Source organism: Nyctereutes procyonoides, unplaced genomic scaffold, assembly GCF_905146905.1.
Source record: "Nyctereutes procyonoides isolate TBG_1078 unplaced genomic scaffold, NYPRO_anot_genome, whole genome shotgun sequence".
NCBI classification, from domain to species: Eukaryota; Metazoa; Chordata; class Mammalia; order Carnivora; family Canidae; genus Nyctereutes; species Nyctereutes procyonoides.
This window is the reverse complement of record NW_026575025.1, coordinates 9,160,460-9,182,305: the sequence shown is the minus strand read 5'-3', so window position 1 is coordinate 9,182,305 and position 21,846 is coordinate 9,160,460. Positions and strand designations below refer to the sequence as shown.

Sequence of the window (21,846 nt, the reverse complement as noted above, 5' to 3'; positions counted from 1 at the left end):
CCAGAGCTAATCAGACTCCTGAGGCTTCCCAAGAAGGCAAAGGACACAGGACCTCCTCAGGCCAGGGGAGCACCCAGTAAGGGGAGGACAGTAAAGTCCCAAGAAGAAGGGGTCCTGGGCAGGGGCTTCAAGGGTGATGTGTCTGAGATGAGGATCCTGCCTGGGGAGAGGGGCAGAGTCCTTAAATGCCAGGCCAGGGCCTGGCTGTGAAGGCAGGGCGGCCACTCCAAGATTTTGAGCAGGAGTGCCCTGCAGGGCCTGGGGAGAGGAATTGGCTGGCAGGGTTTAGCAGCGTGGGCAAGAGGCTGTGCCACTATCTCCACCATCTCCACCGTCTCCACACTCGCTGCCTCACCCCAACCTAACACCTCCAACTATCCCCTGCTGGCCTCTGGAACTGTCCCTGCTCTCTGCCCCTGATAAGCAATACGTCCCTGAGCCCAGCAGTGCCCAGACTGGGGTCGGGGAGCTGAGGACAGAATAGTGACAACAGGGTCCTGGGGATCGTAGGGCCGTCACCAGCCTGATTTCTTCTCCCAGCATACACTTGTGCATAAACAGGTGCGCATTAAATGCAGAACCTGGAGAAAGTGGGAAACACCAGAACCCATTAGAAGGCATCGTGCAACGTTTGTCTACTTGGGGTTTGAAAGTCTGGGGCCCGGAAGTGAGCAAGGAAACTAGAAACTAAGCGCCACCCCTTAGAGAGCGAAAAGCGGGCCCGGAAGCCAACGGGACTACATTTCCCAGCAGCCGCCGCGCCAGAGAGGCCACTTTGGCCTCTCCGCCCTCCTACGAGGAAGCGGAGACGGGGGCGAGGCGATAGAGGCGCAGGGCAGCTCGCGCGCGCAACCGGAGCCAGGGCGCGTGACGTTTTTCCTGTGCGCCGCCTAGCGTCTCGGGAGCGCCGGTTCCTCAGCCTCGGGGCCGTGAAGGTGACAGCGGGAGGTGACTGAACTGTCTACCGTGATGCTGGGGGCACGGCGGCTGCTCAGCAAGTCGCTCCCCGCTCGGGTGTCTGTGCGTTTCAGCGGCGACACGGTGAGGCCCGGCCTGGCTCCGGCCAGGGGTGTCCCCGGGTCGGGTCTCGCTGCAGTGCCTCTGCGCGCGCCATCCCTTGGCTTTGTAGTCCCTCCCGGAGAACCTCCTCATTTCCCCAGCCCGGCAGGAAGGTTGCCGCTCCGGCCTGGATGTAGAGGCAATGGGTCCCTATGGAAGGCTGACTCCCCATTCCTCCGGCTCCTTGGCTTCCCCATTTAACAGCCGGGCGACATAGTAGAAAAATTTTGCAGGTGGAGAAGCGTCCTTGTCTCCTTCCTTCCTTCGCATGGCCTTATACAGTGTAAAGGTGTCATTGTCCTCATTTTACAGCTGCAGAAAACAAGCTTTGGGGAGGATGTACGACTCTTGAAGCCCCATCCAGCGCTCTGCTCCCTGTAGTGACTTTAAAGGGGGTGGGAGTCTGGGGGTGCCCTCACCTGGGGTGCTCGCCACTTGGCCATGTGGATTCCAGACCCCACTTCTCATCAGTCTTATCCCAAGTGGGTCGCCCTCCATCACCTTTGTATCCCAGCCCCAGTGAAGTGTTTCTTTTGCATCAGTAAGCACATTCTGTTTCCAGCAGAGTTATTAATATAAGACCCCGGTCTGACCAAGCTTTGGTCCAGCAGGACGGCCAGGCAAGTGAATGGATACTTGACATTGGGCTCAGGGAGGTAGTAAGGTGCTGTGGTTTAGGTGTGGGCTTTGACCATGACAGACCGGAGTTCAAATTCCAGCTAGTGCTTTTGGTTGTGTGCCCTTCCATAAGTTCTATTTGTTCTTAGCCTCAGTTTCCTCCTCTGTAAAACAGAGGAAGTCATTCGTGTCTCAGGGTTATGAGGATGAAATGGGGTTTTGGATGTCAAATGCTTAGCCTAATGCCTACTAAGCAGGAAGTGCCTACTAATTGGTGGTAGCTTTGATGCTATGAAGGGTTCTGAGGCATAGGCCCTTACCATCTCTTCAGCCCAGCCCCATCTAATCAGGGGAACTGAAGAATCTGTAACCTTTGGCTTGGCCCTTCATGACCCCAGAACTGTGCTGAGCCTCCTGACTCTTTGTGTCCTCAGACAGCACCCAAGAAAACCTCATTTGGCTCCCTGAAGGATGAAGACCGGATCTTCACCAACCTGTATGGCCGCCATGACTGGAGGTGAGATGATGAGATGGTGCCCTTAGCTCTGTGGTCCCGGAGCAAGGCCTCCCCTTCAATGCCTTCCTCACTGTCCAGGCTGAAAGGTGCCCAGAGTCGGGGTGACTGGTACAAGACAAAGGAGATCTTGCTGAAGGGCCCTGACTGGATCCTGGGTGAGGTCAAGACATCTGGCTTGCGGGGCCGTGGTGGTGCTGGCTTTCCCACTGGCCTGAAGTGGAGCTTCATGAATAAGCCTTCAGATGGCAGGTGTGTGTAGGGAGGCAGAGATGGGGTTGCAGGAGAAACGTGGGGGTGGCTGTGGCTTACCTGGGCCCTGGGACTGTTTCCTCTGAAACTAAAAGTGAATGAATGAGAGAACCTCACCAGAGCTTAAGTAGGTGAAAGTCAGTTCTCTCTGGTCTTCCTCAGGTATAGCAGAATCAACACAAGATTTTGACTCATGGGATCCCTGGGTGGCGCAGTGGTTTGGCGCCTGTCTTTGGCCCGGGGCGCGAACCTGGAGACCCGGGGTCGAGTCCCATGTCGGGCTCCCGGTGCATGGAGCCTGCTTCTCCCTCTGACTGTGTCAATGCCTCTCTCTCTCTCTCTCTGTGACTGTCATAAATTAAAAAAAAAAAAAAAGATTTTGACTCATGCGGACGTATTGGTCAATCCTGCTTTCTAATTATTTTTTATTTTTTATTATTTTTTTAAAGATTTTATTTATTCATGGGGGGGGGGCAGAGACATGGGCAGAGGGAGAAGCAGGCAACATGCAGGGAGCCGGGATCCCTGGGTGGCGCAGCGGTTTGGCGCCTGCCTTTGGCCCAGGGCGCGATCCTGGAGACCCGGGATCGAATCCCATGTCGGGCTCCCAGTGCGTGGAGCCTGCTTCTCCCTCTGCCTGTGTCTCTGCCTCTCTCTCTCTCTCTGTGTGTGACTATCATGAATAAAAAAATAATAATAATAAAAAATTAAAAAAAAAAAACATGCAGGGAGCCTGATGTGGGACTCGATCCCGGGACTCCAGGATCACACCCTGGGCCAAAGGCAGGCACTAAACCACCAGGCTGAGCCACCTAGGGATCCCCTGCCTTCTAATTATAAGGCTTTGTGCTATCTCCTGGTCTTTTTGAACTCAGTTTTATTTTTATAAGTGGATTTTCTATTTTGCAGGGATTAAGATATAGTGTTCATATAGCTCTTGGCCCTTAAATTGGTTGGCACATAGAAAGCAAATGATAAATGTCAGCTACTTTACCTCCTTTTGACCCCAGAGGTGTGGCAGAGGTTCAGGAAGGTTCTTAGTGACCAAGAGCAGAATTTGGGCTCTTAGGAAAGCACAAGGGAACATGTGGACTGAGCAGAACAAAGACCTTTCCCGTGGTCATAGTCTCCCAAGGATGTAACAGGCAGTGAGCTTGCTGTCATTGATGGTGAGCAAGCAGAGCTCCTAGAACTGTTGGGAGGACTGCGAGAGATCGACTATCAGAGGAGACATCTCTGAGGCTTCCTTGGGTGGAGTGGGGTGGCGTGTAGTTGAAGGCCCTGGTGGCCCTGTAGCCTCACCAATGTGCTGGCACCCACAGGCCCAAGTATCTAGTCGTGAATGCAGACGAGGGTGAGCCGGGCACCTGCAAGGACCGGGAGATCATGCGCCACGATCCCCACAAGCTAGTGGAAGGCTGCCTAGTTGGGGGCCGGGCCATGGGCGCCCGTGCTGCCTACATCTACATCCGAGGGGAATTCTACAATGAGGCTTCCAATCTGCAGGTGGGAAAGGGGAGTGGCATCCACAGAAGGGAGGGTGCTGGGTATGCACTCACGTGCTTGCTTACTGCCATAGTTGTTCTTAGATTTTAGCACCTGGTCTGTTTGGGGTTGAACTGAAGAGTGGTTGCCACTGCTGCATGCATCGTAAATAGGACATGGCCCCCAAAGCCTCCTCTGGGCTCTTTCTGTATGTTCCAGAGCCTCAACTTGAGAGGCTTTCAGGCCTCCATGACTCCTGGGGCAGGGTTGGCTCGCAGGTATTTTTCCTGCAGAAGGGTCAAAGGGTCATTTCAGTAATTCTGAGCTCAGTGGCACCTGTAGTGACTGGTCCAGGGCCAGAGTCTCACTCCATTCTATTAGGCTCTTACACAACAGTGATGAGGGATGCGGAAACAGCACCTGGGACAGCGCCTGGCACAAAGTAGCATTATGTATAAGTGTTATTGTTACATATTTAAAAATCAACCTCTACTGCAGAAGTAATACTTGCTCTTTATAAAGATAGGAAAGCACACACATACATACACACAAGAAAACCTCCCACAGATCCACTATCTGTAGGAAGGTGCTTATTAAAATCTTCATTATTTCCTCAGCCTTTCTTTTAAAAATACATGTAGTTGGAGAATTTGTTAAATGTTATTACGATTACACATTGTAAAATCCCCACCTTCCAGAGCATCCTCTGCTCATGTTTCTCCCAGACTTTTATGAACATGGGCTCCCTCGGTCTGTTCCCCTCCCCACCACACACTGTTCTTGGACTGGTGGGAGTGGCACCCTCACACTCTTGTCCCACAGGTGGCCATTCGAGAGGCCTACGAGGCTGGTCTGATCGGCAAGAATGCCTGTGGCTCTGGCTATGATTTTGATGTGTTTGTTGTGCGTGGGGCCGGGGCCTACATCTGTGGGGAGGAGACAGCACTCATCGAGTCCATTGAGGGCAAGCAGGGCAAGCCCCGCCTGAAGCCGCCATTCCCTGCCGACGTGGGTAAGACTCGGCCTGAACCTGAGCCTTGTTCTGTGTCCTGTGGAATCTCATCGGGTATCAGGTGCCCAGTGGTCTTTCTTAGGGAATATCTGAGCACTTTCTGGATTTGGGGCCAGATGCTGAGTAAGGTGGTGACAGCAGTCCCTCATCCTGCCTCAGCCCCCATGTCAGACACTTGGGTCCTCTCCAGTCCTCTAGGGACTAGGGGGAGAGAGATGAAAAGGCATTGCAGTGTATGTTGGGAGTTCGTATGTTGGGAGTTTGGGATCCAGTCGGGGATGGGAATGACAAAAGAGTGAAGGGGGACTGGATCACAGAGCAGGACCCTGAGACAGACCCCACTGCTAGGAAACCTGACCACCCTCTGGTGGCCACCAGTCCCTCATCCCATTCCTCCACAGGAGTGTTTGGCTGTCCCACAACCGTGGCCAACGTGGAGACAGTGGCTGTGTCCCCCACCATCTGCCGCCGTGGGGGTGCTTGGTTTGCCAGCTTTGGTCGTGAACGTAACTCCGGCACCAAACTGTTCAATATCTCTGGCCATGTCAACCACCCTTGCACCGTGGAGGAGGAGATGTCTGTACCCCTGAAGGAACTGATTGAAAAACATGCTGGTGAGGCCTGGGGCCAACCGGGGCAGAAGTGGGGCAGGATGTTCGTGGAGAAAGCCAGGGAGGGCCTCATGAGGCAGTGCTGGGCAGGGGCAGACAGAGGTCCTGGGCTCAGGACTAGGCAGCTATGCTGGTCCCAGCCCTGATCATCCATCCTTTTGGGAACTGTGGTCCCAGGGGGTGTCACAGGTGGCTGGGACAATCTCCTTGCTGTGATCCCCGGTGGCTCATCCACACCACTGATCCCCAAGTCGGTGTGTGAGACAGTGCTGATGGACTTTGATGCGCTGGTACAAGCACAGACAGGCCTGGGCACAGCTGCTGTGATTGTCATGGATCGCTCGGTAAGGGCTGCCTATGCTCCCCACCCAGTGGTACAGTACCCCTCCCTGGGCTTCCTGAGAACTCTTGCCAGCTCTTGGATCCCAGGTCCTGTGACTAGAGGGAATGCCTGTTGGGGTCTGGGCAGGGCCAGTGGATAGGGGGAGTGGAGGAGGTGGCCAGAACATTGCTGGAATCAGGGTGTGCTACTAAAGGTCTGAGGCTCCAGCCTAGGAGCCTGCTCATTCTCTTGTCACCCCAGACAGATATTGTGAAAGCCATTGCCCGCCTTATTGAGTTCTACAAGCACGAGAGCTGTGGCCAGTGTACTCCATGCCGCGAGGGTAAGCTCCCTGGGCAGGGTGGGGACTTCTTCTTTGGCTCGCCTAGGCCTGGGTCAGGCACAGGGCAAAGGTTGGGTGGGCTCTGGACACTGAGTGTATAGCTGCTGCTTCCCAGCCAGCTGTAATTTCTCTTGGCCTTGCCCTTCCCATGGCCTACAGCCTTGGAGTGCTATTCCCTACACCCTGGCTGGAGATCATTGGGCTCTCTCTTACTGCCATGACTGCAGGTGTGGACTGGATGAACAAGGTGATGGCCCGCTTTGTGAGGGGGGATGCCCGGCCAGCTGAGATCGACTCCCTTTGGGAGATCAGCAAACAGATAGAGGGCCATACCATTTGTGCCCTGGGCGATGGAGCCGCCTGGCCTGTGCAGGTACTCATTGCCCTGCTTGTGGGCACTGGGGTGGGGTGGGGGGGTGCTGAGGCCTTAGGGTGCTGAGATTTTCAGCTCTGCTTCATGGTGTCTCCTACCTGCCTCTAGGGCCTGATCCGCCATTTTCGGCCAGAGCTTGAGGAACGAATGCAGAGGTTTGCCCAGCAGCACCAGGCCAGGCAAGCTACCTCTTGAGCTCGATGCCCTGCACCGAAGTCCATCCGTCCAGATGGCTGGACAATAAAGCAAGTGCTGCCCACTCTCATGATGCATCTGTTCTGTGGCCTTGCTGTTCACTTTGGCACTGTAGCCCATGACTCATGGAGGTCTGTTTCCCAGACAGGATTAGAGGCTTCCCATACCCTACTTGGACCCCACTTGGTGGAAGGATAGGTCAGCTCAGGGTCATATCATGAATCCACACCTTGGCTTCCTGTGAGTCAGTCTGTCCCAAACCATCTTGAGCACCCATCCCTGAGTGCAGCTAGCAGGGGCAGGTACAAGGGCCTTTCCCAGTATGGCGAGGGGAAGGCAGTGGCCTGGGGTTCAGACCTGGCCCTGGCCCAGGCCCAGTGGGGGCCTCTGGAGGATGGGAGCAAGAACGGGGCCCAGTCTGCCCTGTGAGGTGATGGGCAGGGAAAAGAACACTGTTTGGTCTGATTTGAAGGTTTATTCTTGCTTTATGGTTGGCAGGGGAGTGAATCTGAAAGGGGGATAAGAAAGCAAACAATTTGATGTGGGGCTGGGCACGGTGGGTGGGGCAGCTCCAGGTCCTCCCAGCTCTATGGGTCAGTTTGAGGGAGGGTGGTAGGCAGGAACAGGCTGGGTACCACTTCTAGTCGCTGAGCTGGAGGGGCGTACCGTCCAGCGGGTGCCACAGCTCCAGTCGGCAGTCACTGCGGCCCAGGCATTCACACCAGTGCTGCTGACATTCCCCACCGGCCTGGCTACTCAGCTGGACCCCACCTGGATTGGAGGACAGGAGTCAGGAGCCATGTGGGAGCCCATTGGACCCCTACCCCCGCTTCCCCACATTCTCACCAATGAAGTCGTCAGCTGTACCCAGATCATAGTCCCATACAGACACCAGCAGTGTCTTCTGGGCCAGCTCCTCCCTTGGGCCTGCATAGAAGAATTCCTGCAGGGAAGGGGGCAGAAAGGCAGGAAGGAAGGGGCCTTGAGTCCTTTACAGACTCAGAAACAGGTGAGTTGCTCAGGTTAGAGGGGGCCTATGCTTTCTGGCTGAGAGAACATTGACCTCCCTAACCCTGGAAGACTGCCTCCACCTGGCCCTGGCCTACCTCATTGAACTCAGGGTTCAGGGTCTTCTTCCGAACACTGGTCTTGTATTTAGATCTCTTCCCCACATTTGGATGCAGGAAACTGGTTGGGAAGGATGGGATCAGGTTAGGTGTGGCCCCGGAGAGGGGCTCTAGGGAACCCCCACTGTCCACCTGCCCTTCCACCCACTTATACTCACAGGCGAACAAAGGGGTCCGAATAGCCATTGGCATCCATGGGGGCAAGGTGGGCGCAACGCAGCACACCTACCAGCAAGCCGCCCTGCTGAGAGCTGTAGCACAGTGATAGCAGGATGCGCCCCCGCTCCTCCCCAGCCGCCTCCACCTCATCCTGCAGGGTAGGCTGTGGTCAGCCAGGTGCAACCACAAGCCTGCACACCCACCAGTGTCAGCCTGAATGTAACAACTCAAGAAATCAGGGGCCAACAATTTAATGTCATGATTCAGTTTCCAAAAATAGTCACTGGCCTGGTGCCCTGGAAGGGAGCTTCCAGATCGGCCCTGTACCCTCCAGGGCCTGTGAAGGGGAGGGGCTTGCTCAGGCCATATTACTGGTGAGGTCAGGCCATCTTTGTCGCTGAGGGGAAGGGCGCTGGAGTCTGAGTGGCACAAACATGCTAAGAGCTTCCTAGATGACCTCTTACCACCCTCTTCACCCCCCACCACCCAGGGGACCAGATTCTGAATGTCCTTTGCCACCCTCAGCCCCTGGTGAGGACTTGGGGAGGATGCCCGGGAAAAATGTGTTTCTCCCATACTTAAGGTAGGATTCAGTTCAGATAAAGCCCAACCACCTTGCTTACATTTTCTCAGTAAGGGAGTATTCCATAAGCACCTGCCATGCACAGTGATGCTTCAGTGTGTGGGGTCTCGGACAGGAAGTGTGTGTCTCAGAGTGCCTGCCCCACCTGGGTGGGACTTGCCAGCCTGGCCCTGGCTAATTGGCATGTGCTGTAACTTGCAGCCCCACCAGGGGGCAGGGCAGCAGCACCTGGCCCTAACCACCTAGAGGAGCTGGGGAGGGCCTGCCCTGAGCCTTGCAGGGCCCTCACTCTGCTGAGCTGGGGGTGGGGGTGGGGGTTCTGGCCATGCCTTTGGTCTTTGGCATGGAGCCTCTTGCAGTCATCTCTGCCTCTTGTAGCCCCTGTGTAGGGATACAAGCCCCAGGAGTGGTACCTACAATGCTTAGGGGTCAACCTAGAAGCCAGAGAGCCCCATCTGCTGTCCATTCTCTCCTGGACCTTCACCTGCCCTCCCAACTTGGGCCACGGACAGAACCCACCAGTTGCAGCCTCTGCTTCTATCTGGCCTATGTCTCTGCCTCCTGAGGGCTCTGCTTGTCCCAGTGCCCAGTGGCTGCTCTCAGTTGCCCTAGCCAGGGAGTCTCCCTCCCTGTCCAGGCACTGGGGTCTGGCTGTTCCAGACCTGGGGGCCTGTGAAGGAGATGGCTTCTCAGTGTCCCCAGGCCCACCTGGGCCTGGATCTACCCCCTCAGCCCACCTGAGGCCCTGCCTGATGCACATCTGCCTGGGCTCCCAGGTTGACGCCCCCCAATCCCTGCTTGGTCCCACTGCCCTACCCACCTCCTCATACAGGGACATGCCACGGGCTGTGTCCAGGCTCTTGGGCCTCTTGGTCTGAAAGAGCAAAGAGCCTGGTCAACTTGGCCAGATATTGCCCCCCCCCCCCGTTCCTTTTCCAGCTTCCCCACCACAGGATCCTAGTCCCCATACCCCAACCTGTACCAGCCCCACTCACCAGCTTCCGCTTCTCCAGACACACATCAAAGCTCCTGGCTCGGTTGGGCACCAGCTTCCTCAGGGGTACCCGCAGCTCCCCCAGGGGAGGCGCCCGCCGCCGTCGCCGCAGCCGTGGGTCCTCACACACACACAGCCTGGTAGCCACTCAGGTCAGACCTAGCCAGGTCAGCTTCCCCCCACCCTCTACCTCGTCCTTGCCCCCTTGTGGCCCAGGCCCATTCCTCACCGCAGAGTCTTCCGCCCAGCATCCTGGCAGGTAAAGCCATGATAGGTGAGTGTCTCCTCCCAGACAGGGCCCCTTGTGCCCCGAACTGTGCGGGTCCGAAGCTGGCTGGCCTGGGGGCCAGGTAGAATGGGTCAGGGCCTCCTTGGGCCTGGGGCCCCACCCCAGCCCACCTCCCTGGTAGGCCTCCAGTTGCACAAGCCAGTGATGGGGAGCCCCATGCCTGATATCTAGGCTTTGTCGGGAGGGACACAGCAGGGCCAGATGGGCATTCTAGGCTGGGGTGTGGCCAGGGGGCACCAGTAGGGGCCTGGGTCTCACCCTTACCTTGCTGGTCCCTGGCAGCAGATTGGCTTTGACATAGGTGTCCACAGAGCCTGAGGCCGGTGGCTTGAGCCCCTGAGAAAGGACAATGAATGTGGGACAGGCCTGTGGCCCAGGCTCTTGGCCCATAGACCCCTGCCCCCATCCTCACCTTGGCACAGTGAGCCGTGCAGTGCAGGGCGCTGTTGTCCGCATCAAAAAGAAGCGTGAACTCAAGGGTGCCCAGGGCAGCTAATGGCAGGTAGCAGGCAGGGTCAGTTCCTACCTCAACCCCACCCTACCCCCCAAATGGCACCATGCCTCCTGCCCAGCTCCTCCTGGGTCAGATGCCTGGGATGCCTCAAACCCTACCCCTGGGGAGCTGGGCCAGGAGTGCTCCCCTTGTTCCCTGCCCCCACTCACTGCTGTCGTCTGAATCTCCTTCCGGCTCTGGATCAGGCTGCAGCTGGGGTGCAGAGTGTATGGCAGGGGTCACTGCAGGGTGTGGGTCTAGGGTGGGCAGGCTGTGCTTAGTAAAGGGGTAGAAATGTGGGAAATAGTCGGAAATGAGGTGGATGGGCCGGATAGGGCCGGGGCTCACATCAATGGCCATGTGCTCCTGCATGCTGACCCGCGGTGGCCGCCCCCGGCTCACTGCCACCATGCCTGCCATGGGGGCTTGGGCATGGGGGAAGGGACTCAGAGGAGCCCCTGCGGACTGGAGACAGGGGGAATGCAGCGGGCCAAGGAACCTGAGTGGAGAGGCATCCCCGAGGGTTCGGAGTGGGGTCTGGAATGGTAGCCAGGACCTGAGGACAAAGTGCAGGATCAGAGTAGGTGGGGAGGGGGAGAAGTGGGGGCTATGGCCCAAAGGGGGACCCCAGTCTGCAGGCAGTTAGGCCGGCGGCTACTCACCACTCTGTGAGCTCCTCCACCTGCTTTGGTTCGCGGAGTATAAGCCAGACTGAGGTGCCCGTTTAGAGCAAGAGGGTGAGCAAAGGGCCTCCCAGAGCTGGGGGGGGGGGAGGGGCGGGGCTCAGAGCTCATCTCCAGGGCTCTGGAGGCTGGCACCTCTCTGCCCTCAACCCCCAGGGTCCCTTTAGTGCAGGGGCTCAGCCTCCCACCTCCCTCACCCTGTTTCACACAGTCACGGTTATTTTTACCATCATCATGCGCCCTGCTCCCAGGTGAGGAGTCTGGAGGGCCAGTGGTGACACGGGGTGTGAAGTGTGAGGGTGATGGGAGGGGCCCATGAAGGAAGGTGTAGGTGAGGCAGGAGGGGTGCAGGGGGCAGGGAGCACGTGGTGTGGGGGACACTTCAGGAGGTGTAGAGGGGGTGTGTGGGAGGTGAGGTGACAGGGCTCCTGTGGAGCGGGGAAGGGCGCCCAGGGAGAGGACTCCAAGGGGAGGGTGTCTGTAGCCTGGGCCTCTTGCAGCTCAAGCTTTTTCAAACAGGAATCACATCACTTCAACACCCTGTGCTGCTTTCCCAGCCTGGAACAAAATCCTAACCTACCACCGAAGCAGGTTCCCTTGACACCCCAGGGTGGCCCCTGAGTGAGGGGGCCCCTCCCCACCCCCACACTGCTAATCTTGTGTCCTTGAACACCCCAACCTTTGCACATGTGCTACTCTTTCTGCCCCAACTTCCCTCCTTTGCCCTTTGCCCTGGCCTGCTCTTGCCCACTTTTGGTGTCAAGGTCACTCTGCAGGGGAATTGGCTGATTTTTACCCATTCAAACTTTTGTCTCTTCCCAGTGGTCTCTGGAGATTGCCCCTCCCCTAGTCTCATCTAGGAGGCTTGTCCTCCTCTCTAGGCCTCAGCAGGCAGATCCTGCCAACCAATGAATTCCAACTACAGCAGACGCCATGTGACAGGTTCAGGGAGGGCCAATGACGAATGAACAACTCTGGGTTAGAGCTTCTAGAGAAATGAAGCTCTGGTTCCTGTTGGTGGGATACTGGTGCTGTGCCATCCTAGAGCTGTTGCCCTCTCATTTCTCATCCCCGCAGAGTAGAGATTCTCCAAGAGTGAGGCTGACACAGTGGAAGGCACAATTAGAGAAAGGGAGCCCCTGAGCCCTTGGATCCAGCCATGCCTGGAGCTAGTTTATCTCAAGTTTATCACCATTCCTCTTTTGGCAAAGTCAGCTAGTGGGTAGTTTCCTATCACCTGTCCTGGCTAATATTGCCCAGTCCACAATGACAAGGTTGGACTGCTTACCACCTCTCTCTGGTCTACATAATGTATAACTCCACTATTATCTGTGATTAATGAACGTACAGTCACATGATTACCTGTGTGACATACTCTGAGGTCTTTTCCAGACTGAGTTACCCCCAGAGGTCAGGGCAGCATCTGGCTGGTCCGAAGATATGGCACTGGCACAGTACTGGTGTGTGGGAGGAGCCTAGCATGTTGGAACTTTGCAGTAACATGCAGGGCTCCTCTTTGGAATCCTACAGCCCGACAAGGGGTCAGCTAGGCACAGAGGAGGGAGCAGGAACTACAGTGTTGTGGCTGAGTTTTCACTCTGGAGTCAGAGAGGGCTTGGCTCAAGTCCTAGCATGGAGTGACCTTGGGCAAGGTGTCCCCTCTCTCTGAGCCCTGCTCTCACCAGCCAGGGTCAGCATTGGCCTCACCTCAGGGCTGTGGTGAGGGCCAAGTACCTGTACACAGTAAGCACCCACTGTAAGTGCCCACTGTTCAATAGGTAGCAGTGTGATTGGACAGAGGCACCCCAGTCAGGAGGCCATCCCTGGGGTCTGCCCTAGGTCAAGGTCCCAATGCAGAAGAGACAGTTGCCACAGACTTGGTAAAGGCTCTTTATTCAGTCCTAGATTGAAGCTGGCCTGGCAATGTGAGGGATGGGGCTGGTTATGGCCAGGCCTTTAGCCTGTGAGCCGCTTGGAGGTGGCCAGACAGGGCTGGTAGGCGCCAGGTGCCAGCAGCTGCAGGGTGAACTCAGTGATGATGGCTGTGAGCCCCCAGACACGGTGTGGCCCATGCAGGAAAACAGGCAGTGTGTAGCTGAAGTGGCCACGGTGGCAGAAGTGGGTGTACCCTTGGTTCTGCTCCTGTAGCAGGTGGGCCAGGGGTAGGGCAAATACCTGGTCCACCTGTGGGCGGGAGGCCGTAAGAGGGAGGACAGAGGACTTGCCGCTGCAGGCTCCCCACAATTGGTTGGCCCCCACCATCCCCCTACTCACCTCTTTGGGGTTGGGCCTGAGACTCTGGGGATCCAGTGGGCCCACGCCAGCAAGCACTGGTACCACAGTGGCCTTTTGCTGGGGCAGGAGGATGACAGGTAGTCAAGGGAGGCATGCCTCGGTGGAGCTTTGGGGCTGGGGAGGGGAGCCTGAGAGGAAGACCCCCACCTGGCCACCCAGAGGCTTTCAGCATTGGAAGCCCCTGCTCCTGAGCTCATTCCAGCCACACTAACTCAGAGCCCTTGAACTTGCTAGAGCTCGGCCCTCTGGGCCTTTGCAGACTGTTCCCCTCACTCCGCTTTTACTACCCTAAAATCTCCCACTTGTCATCCAATCCCCACCTACCCTATGAAGACTTCCACAACCCTTCTCCACCAAGCTGGGCAGAGCTGGCTTACCCTGGAGCCACCTCCAGCCCAGGACCTGAGCCTCAGTATCCCCTGGGAAAAGGAGCTAAGATACCCTTGGCCCGTCCTTGATGGGTTGTGTGAGGATGGAATGTGACTGCCAGGCTGGTGCCTAGTGCTCCACCATGCTGTTTGCTGGCCAGAGGCCCTGATCACTCGGCTTGTCCCTGATGGCCGCAGGGCCTGGCAGCCTTACCCTGTCGTGCACAGGCTGCAGGACGCCCCACACATGCTCTTCAGGCACAGTAAGGCCCAGCTCCTCGCGGGTCTCCCTCAGAGCTGTATGCACCACATCCTGGTCAGTGGGGTCACATTTGCCACCTGGGAAACTGAACAAGCACAGGGAGCCTGGTCCTTGGTCTGCTGGGGCCATGGTGGGTGGGGTGAAGCTGTGGCAGAGGGCTAGCTACCCACCTAGCATCTTTTGTCTCTACCTCTAGTTTGTAGTGAGGCCGCGGGCAAGCCACGTGACCTGTCCTGGCTCAGTTGACCTCCCTGAACGCCGGGGCTGAGGGAGAGGTCTTGGAGCTCACACACGCAAGTTTTACCTATGGTGGCCGCAGTGGCGCTACGACCCTACTGTGTCCCCAGTTTCCACTGGGACGGGGGCGGGAGCAGGGCGGGAAGCCAGGCAGCCCCGCCCGGCGAGCTCCGTCTGCTCCCGGGCCCGAATCTCCCGGAGTCGCCGACAGGAGGCCGGGTCCTGCCTTCTCAGAGACGTGTTCCGGCCCGAGGCGGTGCGGGACGCGCTTGGAGGCGTCCGGCATGGCTCCAGGCGGGAGCGCCCCCGGCGCCAGGCTCGGGGCGGAGGGACGCGGGGCGCGGCTCTCCCCAGACCCGTTCCCCAGAGGCGGAAACCCAGGTTCGGAGAGGCAGAGCGCCTGGCTCAGGTCCCCGCGGTGTCCGGGGGTCGGCGGCCTCCTCCCAGAAAGGACCGGAGTTCCCAGCCGCTGTACCTGACGTCACCCTTGTGTCTCCCAACCAGGCGGCTGGACCGCAGCGTGTAGAGCAGCGCCGGGACCCCGCGCACCGAGCACAGCGGCACCAGCACTGCGGCCGCCGCGGGGCGCGCGCGGAGCCGGGCCGTGGCCCCCGCCAGCAGCCGCCGGCAGCGCCGCTCGCCCTCCGCGGACAGGTAGTCGGGCAGCATTCCCGCCCGGTGCAGCGGGGACGCGGAGGGCGCGGGGCCTCGGGAGGGGAGGGGCGCACCGCGAGCGCACTCCGAGTCTCCCGGGAAGCTGGGCGGGGCCGCGGGAGGAGTCGCCCCGCCCCCGCCCCGAGAGCTCCGCGGGGGTGGGGCTGTGCCCTTGGGGGCGGAGCCTCGGCGGAACGGGGCGGGGCCTGAGGGAGGGCTCGCCTCCAGTTGGTGGGGCGGGGCCGGAAGGGGCGGGTCCCGACGGCTTGGCTTCCTGCCGGGGGCGGGCCTGGGGGCGGGGCGGAGCTGGCGTTGGTGGCCTAGAGAGAGCCCTCGGAGCTCCCGGCGTCGCGCTCGCCCCGGCTTCCCGACCCGGCCCTTCTGACGGTGTCGGGCTTCGAGGCTTTGCCAGCCCCGCCCCGCGTCCCTCCACGCTCGCCTGTGTCCGTCCCTTTTCTAAGGCCCTAAGGCGAGGTGCCCTAGGATGTTCGGAGTGGGTGTTTCGGGGACCCACGGGGCGCTCCTCCGGAGCCGAGGACGTCAGGGCTGCGGGAGGGGTGCCCAGCGGCTTCCCCTCCCGGCTCCTCTCCGGGCTCTTTTGGGCGGCGCGCGCAGCACCGTGGGGTTTCGAGGGACCCCTCCAGCCCTAGGCGTCTGCCCTGCGTTTCCCACCGCGGGGAGCTTGTCTCCCCTCCTCCCCGCCCCTGTCCCTAGCAAGTCTTACTCCTTTCGGTGTTGGTTTGAATGTTACCGTTCTGAGAAGCACTCCTGCGTCGCTTGAGTCTTGATTGGATTCTCAAGTCCCTCCCCCTGCCCCCATCTTGGCCTGGCCCGTGTGGTCACTGCCTCTCCTGTTTCTGCATCCCTCCAGACCCTGGCTTCTGGAGGACCAGAGCACCCCAGTCTTGGGCACAGCACCTATATGTGGGATGGCAGATGTCACCATGCTTTCCTTTGATTTAGAGCAGCTGCCTCTTTGAGGTGCAGTTTCAGTCCTCATCTGGACACAGAAGGCTGGGAGCAGGAACCGCAGCCTCACTCAGAGCCCCGCCCCATGGCTGGAGCCAGCACCTTTGCCATCACTGTGCTCCAAGGAATCCCACTGGCACTGCGCAGACCTTTGGGACCTCTGCAGCCCATTATCTGGGGTCTGAGTGTTCCTAAATCCCTCCACCCCAACCCCCAAGGAAAGAAGTGCTCTGACTACTCATGCCAAATGGTTTAATGTAAAGTAGGGCTTGGAGGAGTCACCCCTCAAGGTAGAAGAGGACAGCTTCTGGGGAGGGGCGGGGAGCTGGTTCCAATCCTGGAACTTTCTCAGCTTTGCTGTGCTCTGGGCAGGTAGCCTTCCTCTATGGGCTTCCACCTGCCCTGCTCTCCTTGGGAGGGGACAGGGCCTCTGCAGAGGCAAGGCTGGAGGGAGTAATGTTCAGGGCAAGAGGAGTCTGTCCACAGGGCCCTCACCATCACTAAGGGTCCTGGACAGGCCCCAAGTGCATGGCAGTGGGGGACAGGAGCCCCAGCCTAGCTGGGAGTGGCAGGCCGTCCTGATCTCTGCCGGCCTGGATATTGGGCAGGGGGTATGGTGCTGGTCGCGCCTTAGGGATTCTGAGGGGACTTGGGGCTCCAGGGTACAGGCCGTGGTAGTTGAGGGGCTGGTAGGTGGCTGGAGGCAGCAGAGCCTCAGGGGGGGGCAGCAGCTGATGGTGCAGCCGGGCAGATGTCCTGGAGTTAGAGGCCGGAGCTTTGTTGGGGTCTGAAGGAGGACATGGTCTAAGTGGACCCCAGACCTCCCCACATCCTCAATCTCCCTTCCCTGTTCCTTCCCTGCTCCCATCCCATTCCTCCCCTTTTCAGCCTTTGCCCTTGCTCTTCGCTCTCCCTCCCTTCTTTCCCACCTTCTCTCACTGTCCAAACCCTTCCTAGTTCAAGGCCCAGCTCCTTCAGGAAACCCACCTGACACGTCCCACCCCTGTTCTTAGCACCTTGTCCCTGTCCTGTTCTCTCTGCCCTTGGTCCTAAATTGTCTCAGAAATCTGTTTCCTCCACTTTGGCCACAGAGGTGCCCAGTGGGCTTGCTGAACATGCTGAAGCCCCAGGCTGAAGGCCCTGTGGCCCTATCAGCTGACTTCCTGCCCATCACATGGGCTCTGATCCTACTGGGTCTGTAAGCCTGGGGGCTAACCTTTCTCCTGCTCTGCGGGGCCTGTCAGCAGGCAGGAGCTGAGGCTGCTGGGACTCCGGGCCGGAATGCTGAGCAGGTTTCGGGAAGATACAGTCCTGAGGATGGGACAAACAAGAATGGAGGCAGGAGGTCAAGCGGGGCGCCCAGGCCAAGGGTCGTGATCAAACAGGACCCCAGGACGAGTCAGTGGATATAACCCTCCCAGCAGGGCAGGAGGATTTAGAAGAGGCCTGGGGACGGGGGTGAGGGGCTGGTTTAAGGGCAGCCAGGTGGAGATGCCAGGCCCAGACAGTACCAGGAGTCTGAGTCGGTCTCCCTGAAGCCCTTGGCAAAAGGGTTGCTGGCGATCTTCAGCTGGGTGATCTGCAGAGGAGAAAGTGTGGTTATGGGCCAGCCCCCAAGCCAGGGAAAGGCTGTGGGGCCCCAGGCTCAGCCACCCCTGGATGCCCTAAACAGGAGGCTCTGGGACCTGGGCCCCTCAGCCCGGGACCCATAGAGCCAGTGGGCACAAGGGCAGGGGAATGACCGAGGGCAGGGGTCTGCTGCGTCCTAGGGGAGGAGAGAGGGCAGGGCTCTGTGAGCTTGTGGGAGCCCAGAGCCTGGGGCCTCAGTCTCCGTCCCTGTGAAATGGGCCGGCAGCTGCCTGCGAGCTGTGGCCCCACCCACCCGGTGGTTCTGATAGGCTGTGACGGCCGTGAACTGGGTCTCCGTGAAGATGAAAGACTTGAAGTTCTCCTGCGCGTAGCGCTCGCTGTCCTTGCGAGGGTCCACGAAGACCACGTGGAAGCGGGGCTGGTAGCGGTGCATGGAGTTGAGAATGATCTGTGGGGGGTTGCGGAAGGCGGTGTGCAGGGGAGCAGCAGCAACCCTCCCGAGGCTAAGTCCTCTCTGGGGCAGGAAGAGGCGGGGGTGGGGGCGGGCGCGCAGAGTCTGGCGGGGGAGCCTGCGGTTCTGCAGCAAAGGCCCCTTGTGTCTGAGCGTCTCTGCCACTTTGCGTTCTCCCACATCCACGCCTCGCTGTCAGCTTTACTTTCGGAAATATCCAGAATCTGACCACCTCTGCCACCCAACCGTCTCCACCTGGCCTGGCTGCCATCATGTCCCCCTGGATTTCCTGCCTCCTGACTGGTCTCCCTGCGTCCTCTCAGCTTCCCTGTCCATTCTGCGCACAGCAACCCCAGTGAGCTGCAGCATGTCACCCCCGACTCAAAGGTCTCCTGTGCCCACTGCGTAGAGTAAAAGCCAGAACCCTCTCCACAGCCAGCTGGCCGTGCAGATCAGCCCTGGCAGCTTCAGGGTCTCTTTCCTTCCTTCTCCCTTACTCACCCCACTTCAGCTACATGAGGAGCCTCCTTGCACTTCCCCTTCACTGGCCAAACATTCTGCAACCTCAGCGCCTTTGCACTTACTGTCCCTTCCCCTGCAACAGCTCCCACTTCTGGTACACAGGCTCCCTTCCCCATTTCCTTTAGATCTCTCTTCAAATATTGCCTCAGTGGCTTCTAGAACCCCCTGAACGGAACTTTCACCTCTGTCTCAGCCCCCCCCCCCCCCGATTCCTTTTTCTCCTGGCATTTGTCACCATCTGAGACATTGCACACAGGGCAGTCTGGATTCTTTGCTCACCATCTGCATCCCTGCCCCATGGAGGCAGGGATCTTTGTTTGACAAAGTGACAACCATGCTGTATTCCTGCACCTACCATGGGCCTGGCCCCCTCTACAAAGAGGACAGTGTTTGCTGGAACATTCCCACACCTCCAGCCCACTTACCCACCTGCTTGGACAGTCCCCTCTGCTGTCCAGCCCACAGCCAGGTGAACTTCGCCCCCAGCATTGGTCATCAGTAGGAGGTGGGGGTGCTTCAAGGCTTCTGCGCATCAGAGGCACAGCTAGCCCTGGTCTCAGGCTTTGTTATGACCAGGCCCCAGTGTCCCCGGCCCTGGCCTAACCCCTCCCTACTGTGGCTGGGGCCTCACGTGGCCATTGTCGTCCAGCAGGTTGTTGGTCAGCTTGAGCTTGTCAAAGGACACAATCTGGCGCATCCACTGCGCGCCCTTGGCCGGCGAGTCCGGGTGGAAGTGCACACGACCTGGCGTGACCGGGTCTGCTTTGCCTGCCACCAGCCAGGCTGAACTGTGAAAGGCGTACCTGGGGAGCAGAGCAATGGCAGGGGTGCTCCATCTGCACCCCACAGCACTCATCTGCTGCCCCTACCTGGAGCCAGGACTGGCGGGACAGAGGGGCCGTCCCTCAGCATAACTGCCCATGCACTGTCCCCGTCTCGCACATGAGGATGGGAGAGCCCCGAACGCTGTCTGGCCTTGAGTTCCCTCTGCCTGCCCAGGCTAGCCCAGAGCTGGGCTCCCCCCTGCCATCGGGCTTCCACTGGTGCCCCAGGACTGACCTCCCTGCCACTGCTCCAACTGGCCCCTGGCTCAGCCCCTGCTATCTGAGCTGCTTCCCCGGCTAGCCCCCAGACCTGTATCTTTTGTCATCCAGAGGCACGAAGTCCATGAGTAGGGCGTAGTCCGCCAGCGTGTCCATGCCAAGGATCTTCACCTGGAAGGTGGGAAACATCCTCCTGCAGGGGACAGGTGCTCAGCAGCCCAAATGCGGCTCCAGCATGGCCCCCTGTCCCCACCACGCAGGCCCCCACTCTTCACACCTGCCTGCCTTGGTGACAATCATCTCTGTGCCCAGCTGGTTGAATTCCTCCCAAAGAGCCTTCATCTCCAGCTGAACTGTCACGCTGGACACACGTGGGTTCTTGGGGCCCTGCTTGCTGGGCTCGACTGTGGCTTGGGCCCCGGTCGAAGGGTCTGACGAGAATGGGGAGTCCAGCCGGGGCTCCCAGCTGGAGCTGGTCATGGGCAGGGTGTAGGGCTCTGAGGACGCAAGTACCCCGAGGCCAGCAGACAGGAAGGCTGGGGAGAGAGGGTGAAGTGTGGGCCCCTCTTGGCCTCACCCTTATGCCACCAAGCCAGCTCCTTCAGGCTGCACTTAGGTGCCTCTTCCTCCAGGAAGCCCTTCCTGACTGCCAGGCCTGTGTTCCCATAGTGCCCCTGACTGCGCATCACTTCATGAGGTAATTGCTGACTTAAAGCTCCTGGAGGCCAGAGACAGGGCCTGTTTCCCCAGGGAGTCTTTGAGTCATCAAGTGACCTCACGGCCTTAAGTTGTTTCACTTCCCAGGCCCTCAGTTTCCATATCTGTCACAAGGGGTTCTTAATACCTGCCTCACAGGGTCAACGTGAGGATTTGTGAGGACGCATGCAGTGCCTGGCACACAGCAGACCCTTTAAAAAGGACCCCTGTTATGCATGATAGGATATGTGAGGTTGTGGGAGTTGGGGATGAGCGTCTTAGCTCCGTGGGAACCCAGCTGCCCGGTGCTGCTCCAGGAGATCTGAGCCAAGAGGAGATCCTGGAATCACCACTGGAGACCCTCACCCATGTCTAACTTCAAAAACCTGCCGAGACTCTAACTCTGGCAGCCCATCCTAATGTCTTTCTGCTCTGGCCTCCTCACTTTTTCCTAAAAATGCCATTTAAAAAAAATGATTTTATTTACTCATGAGAGACACATAGAGAGAGGCAGAGACATGCACAGAGGGAGAAGCAGGCTCCCTGCAGAGAACCGGATGCAGGACTCTATCCTAGGCCCCCAGGATCACGACCTGAGCCAAAGGCAGATGCTCAACCACTGAACCACCCAATTGTCCCCAAAATGCCATTTTCTTAATGTACAATCCTGGCACAAGCCTTAGCCAAAAGTTTTGCCACCTTCTACTCTTAAAAAAAAAACAACTTAACTACAATGAGATACTACTTTACGTCTGTAAGGATGGTTATTACCAAAAACAAAACAAAAAGGAACAACAAAACAAAAACAAGTGTTGGTGTGGACGTGGAGAAGTTGGAGCCCTGTGCATTGCTGGCCACATGTAAAAAGGTGCGGCTGCTGGAACATAAAATGACTGTATGATCCAGCAATTCCATTTCTGGGATCAAGGACCCTAACGGATATGTGTACATGAGTGTTCACAGCAGCATTAATCCCAATAGCCAGAAGGTGGAGGCACCTCAAGTGTCCGCTGATGAAAGAATGGATGAGCATAGTATGGTCTATCCAGACAATGGAATATTATTCCTCCTTAAAAAGGAAGGACATTCTGCAGTATGCTACAGCATGCATGGACCTTGAGGACGTTATGCCAAGTGAAATAAGCCAGATAGACACAAAAGGACAAATCCTGTGTGATTCCATTTATAAGAGGTCCCTAGAATCCTCAGATCCATCCACCAGGAGTAGCATGGTGGTTGCCAGGGGCGGAGACCACGGGAGGGAGAGTGAGCGTTGAATGCGGACAGAGTTGCAGTTTTGCAAGATGCAAAAGTTCTAGAGGTAGATGGAGGTGATGAGTGCACAGCAGTGTGAATGTACTTAATGCCATCAGAATGTCCACTTAAAAAATGGCTAAAATGGAAATTTTTATGTTCTGTACCTTTTAACACAATATAAAAATTAAAACCAGAAAAAAAAATCCTGAAAAACAGACTATTAGTCTGTAGCAGCCCCCAAAGGGCCTAGAGCCTGGTAAAACTGAGATCCCCTGGGCAGATGTGGATTTTGGTGTTGGATGGATGGACAGACAGATGGGTGGAAAGAGATTCCTGGGGTGGTATACGTGTCATGAGCTAACAGTTGGACAGCGCCTGGCCAGGGCTGGC

At 57.9% G+C, this 21,846-nt stretch overlaps 4 protein-coding genes across 4 annotated transcripts; 1 reads left to right on the top strand and 3 right to left on the bottom strand.

Annotated features, from left to right (window-relative positions):
- Positions 1-875: 875 nt before the first annotated feature.
- Positions 876-6,854, top strand: NDUFV1 (NADH:ubiquinone oxidoreductase core subunit V1). Its single transcript, XM_055315013.1, has 10 exons — positions 876-1,041; positions 2,112-2,194; positions 2,273-2,443; positions 3,766-3,949; positions 4,751-4,940; positions 5,342-5,554; positions 5,729-5,895; positions 6,135-6,216; positions 6,444-6,589; positions 6,698-6,854. Exons 1-10 carry the CDS (start codon positions 970-972, stop codon positions 6,782-6,784), a joined length of 1,395 nt encoding a protein of 464 aa, XP_055170988.1. The 5' UTR covers positions 876-969; the 3' UTR covers positions 6,785-6,854.
- A 415-nt stretch (positions 6,855-7,269) lies between these two features.
- On the bottom strand, positions 7,270-11,112 carry LOC129503084 (double C2-like domain-containing protein gamma). Its single transcript, XM_055315014.1, has 11 exons — positions 11,092-11,112; positions 10,600-10,985; positions 10,349-10,428; positions 10,201-10,272; positions 9,877-9,986; positions 9,649-9,784; positions 9,474-9,527; positions 8,070-8,221; positions 7,891-7,972; positions 7,631-7,727; positions 7,270-7,555 (listed from the first exon to the last, which is right to left on the bottom strand). The coding sequence occupies exons 2-11, from the start codon at positions 10,847-10,849 to the stop codon at positions 7,425-7,427; spliced, it is 1,164 nt and encodes a 387-aa protein (XP_055170989.1). The 5' UTR covers positions 10,850-10,985; positions 11,092-11,112; the 3' UTR covers positions 7,270-7,424.
- A 1,874-nt stretch (positions 11,113-12,986) lies between these two features.
- Positions 12,987-15,034, bottom strand: NUDT8 (nudix hydrolase 8). The gene is made up of 4 exons (XM_055315016.1): positions 14,750-15,034; positions 13,990-14,122; positions 13,387-13,464; positions 12,987-13,296 (listed from the first exon to the last, which is right to left on the bottom strand). Exons 1-4 carry the CDS (start codon positions 14,941-14,943, stop codon positions 13,069-13,071), a joined length of 633 nt encoding a protein of 210 aa, XP_055170991.1. The 5' UTR covers positions 14,944-15,034; the 3' UTR covers positions 12,987-13,068.
- A 1,098-nt stretch (positions 15,035-16,132) lies between these two features.
- Positions 16,133-20,569, bottom strand: TBX10 (T-box transcription factor 10). The gene is made up of 8 exons (XM_055315151.1): positions 20,566-20,569; positions 19,781-20,069; positions 19,595-19,696; positions 19,092-19,263; positions 17,780-17,935; positions 17,409-17,476; positions 17,114-17,208; positions 16,133-16,684 (listed from the first exon to the last, which is right to left on the bottom strand). The coding sequence occupies exons 1-8, from the start codon at positions 20,567-20,569 to the stop codon at positions 16,398-16,400; spliced, it is 1,173 nt and encodes a 390-aa protein (XP_055171126.1). The 3' UTR covers positions 16,133-16,397.
- Positions 20,570-21,846: the final 1,277 nt, after the last annotated feature.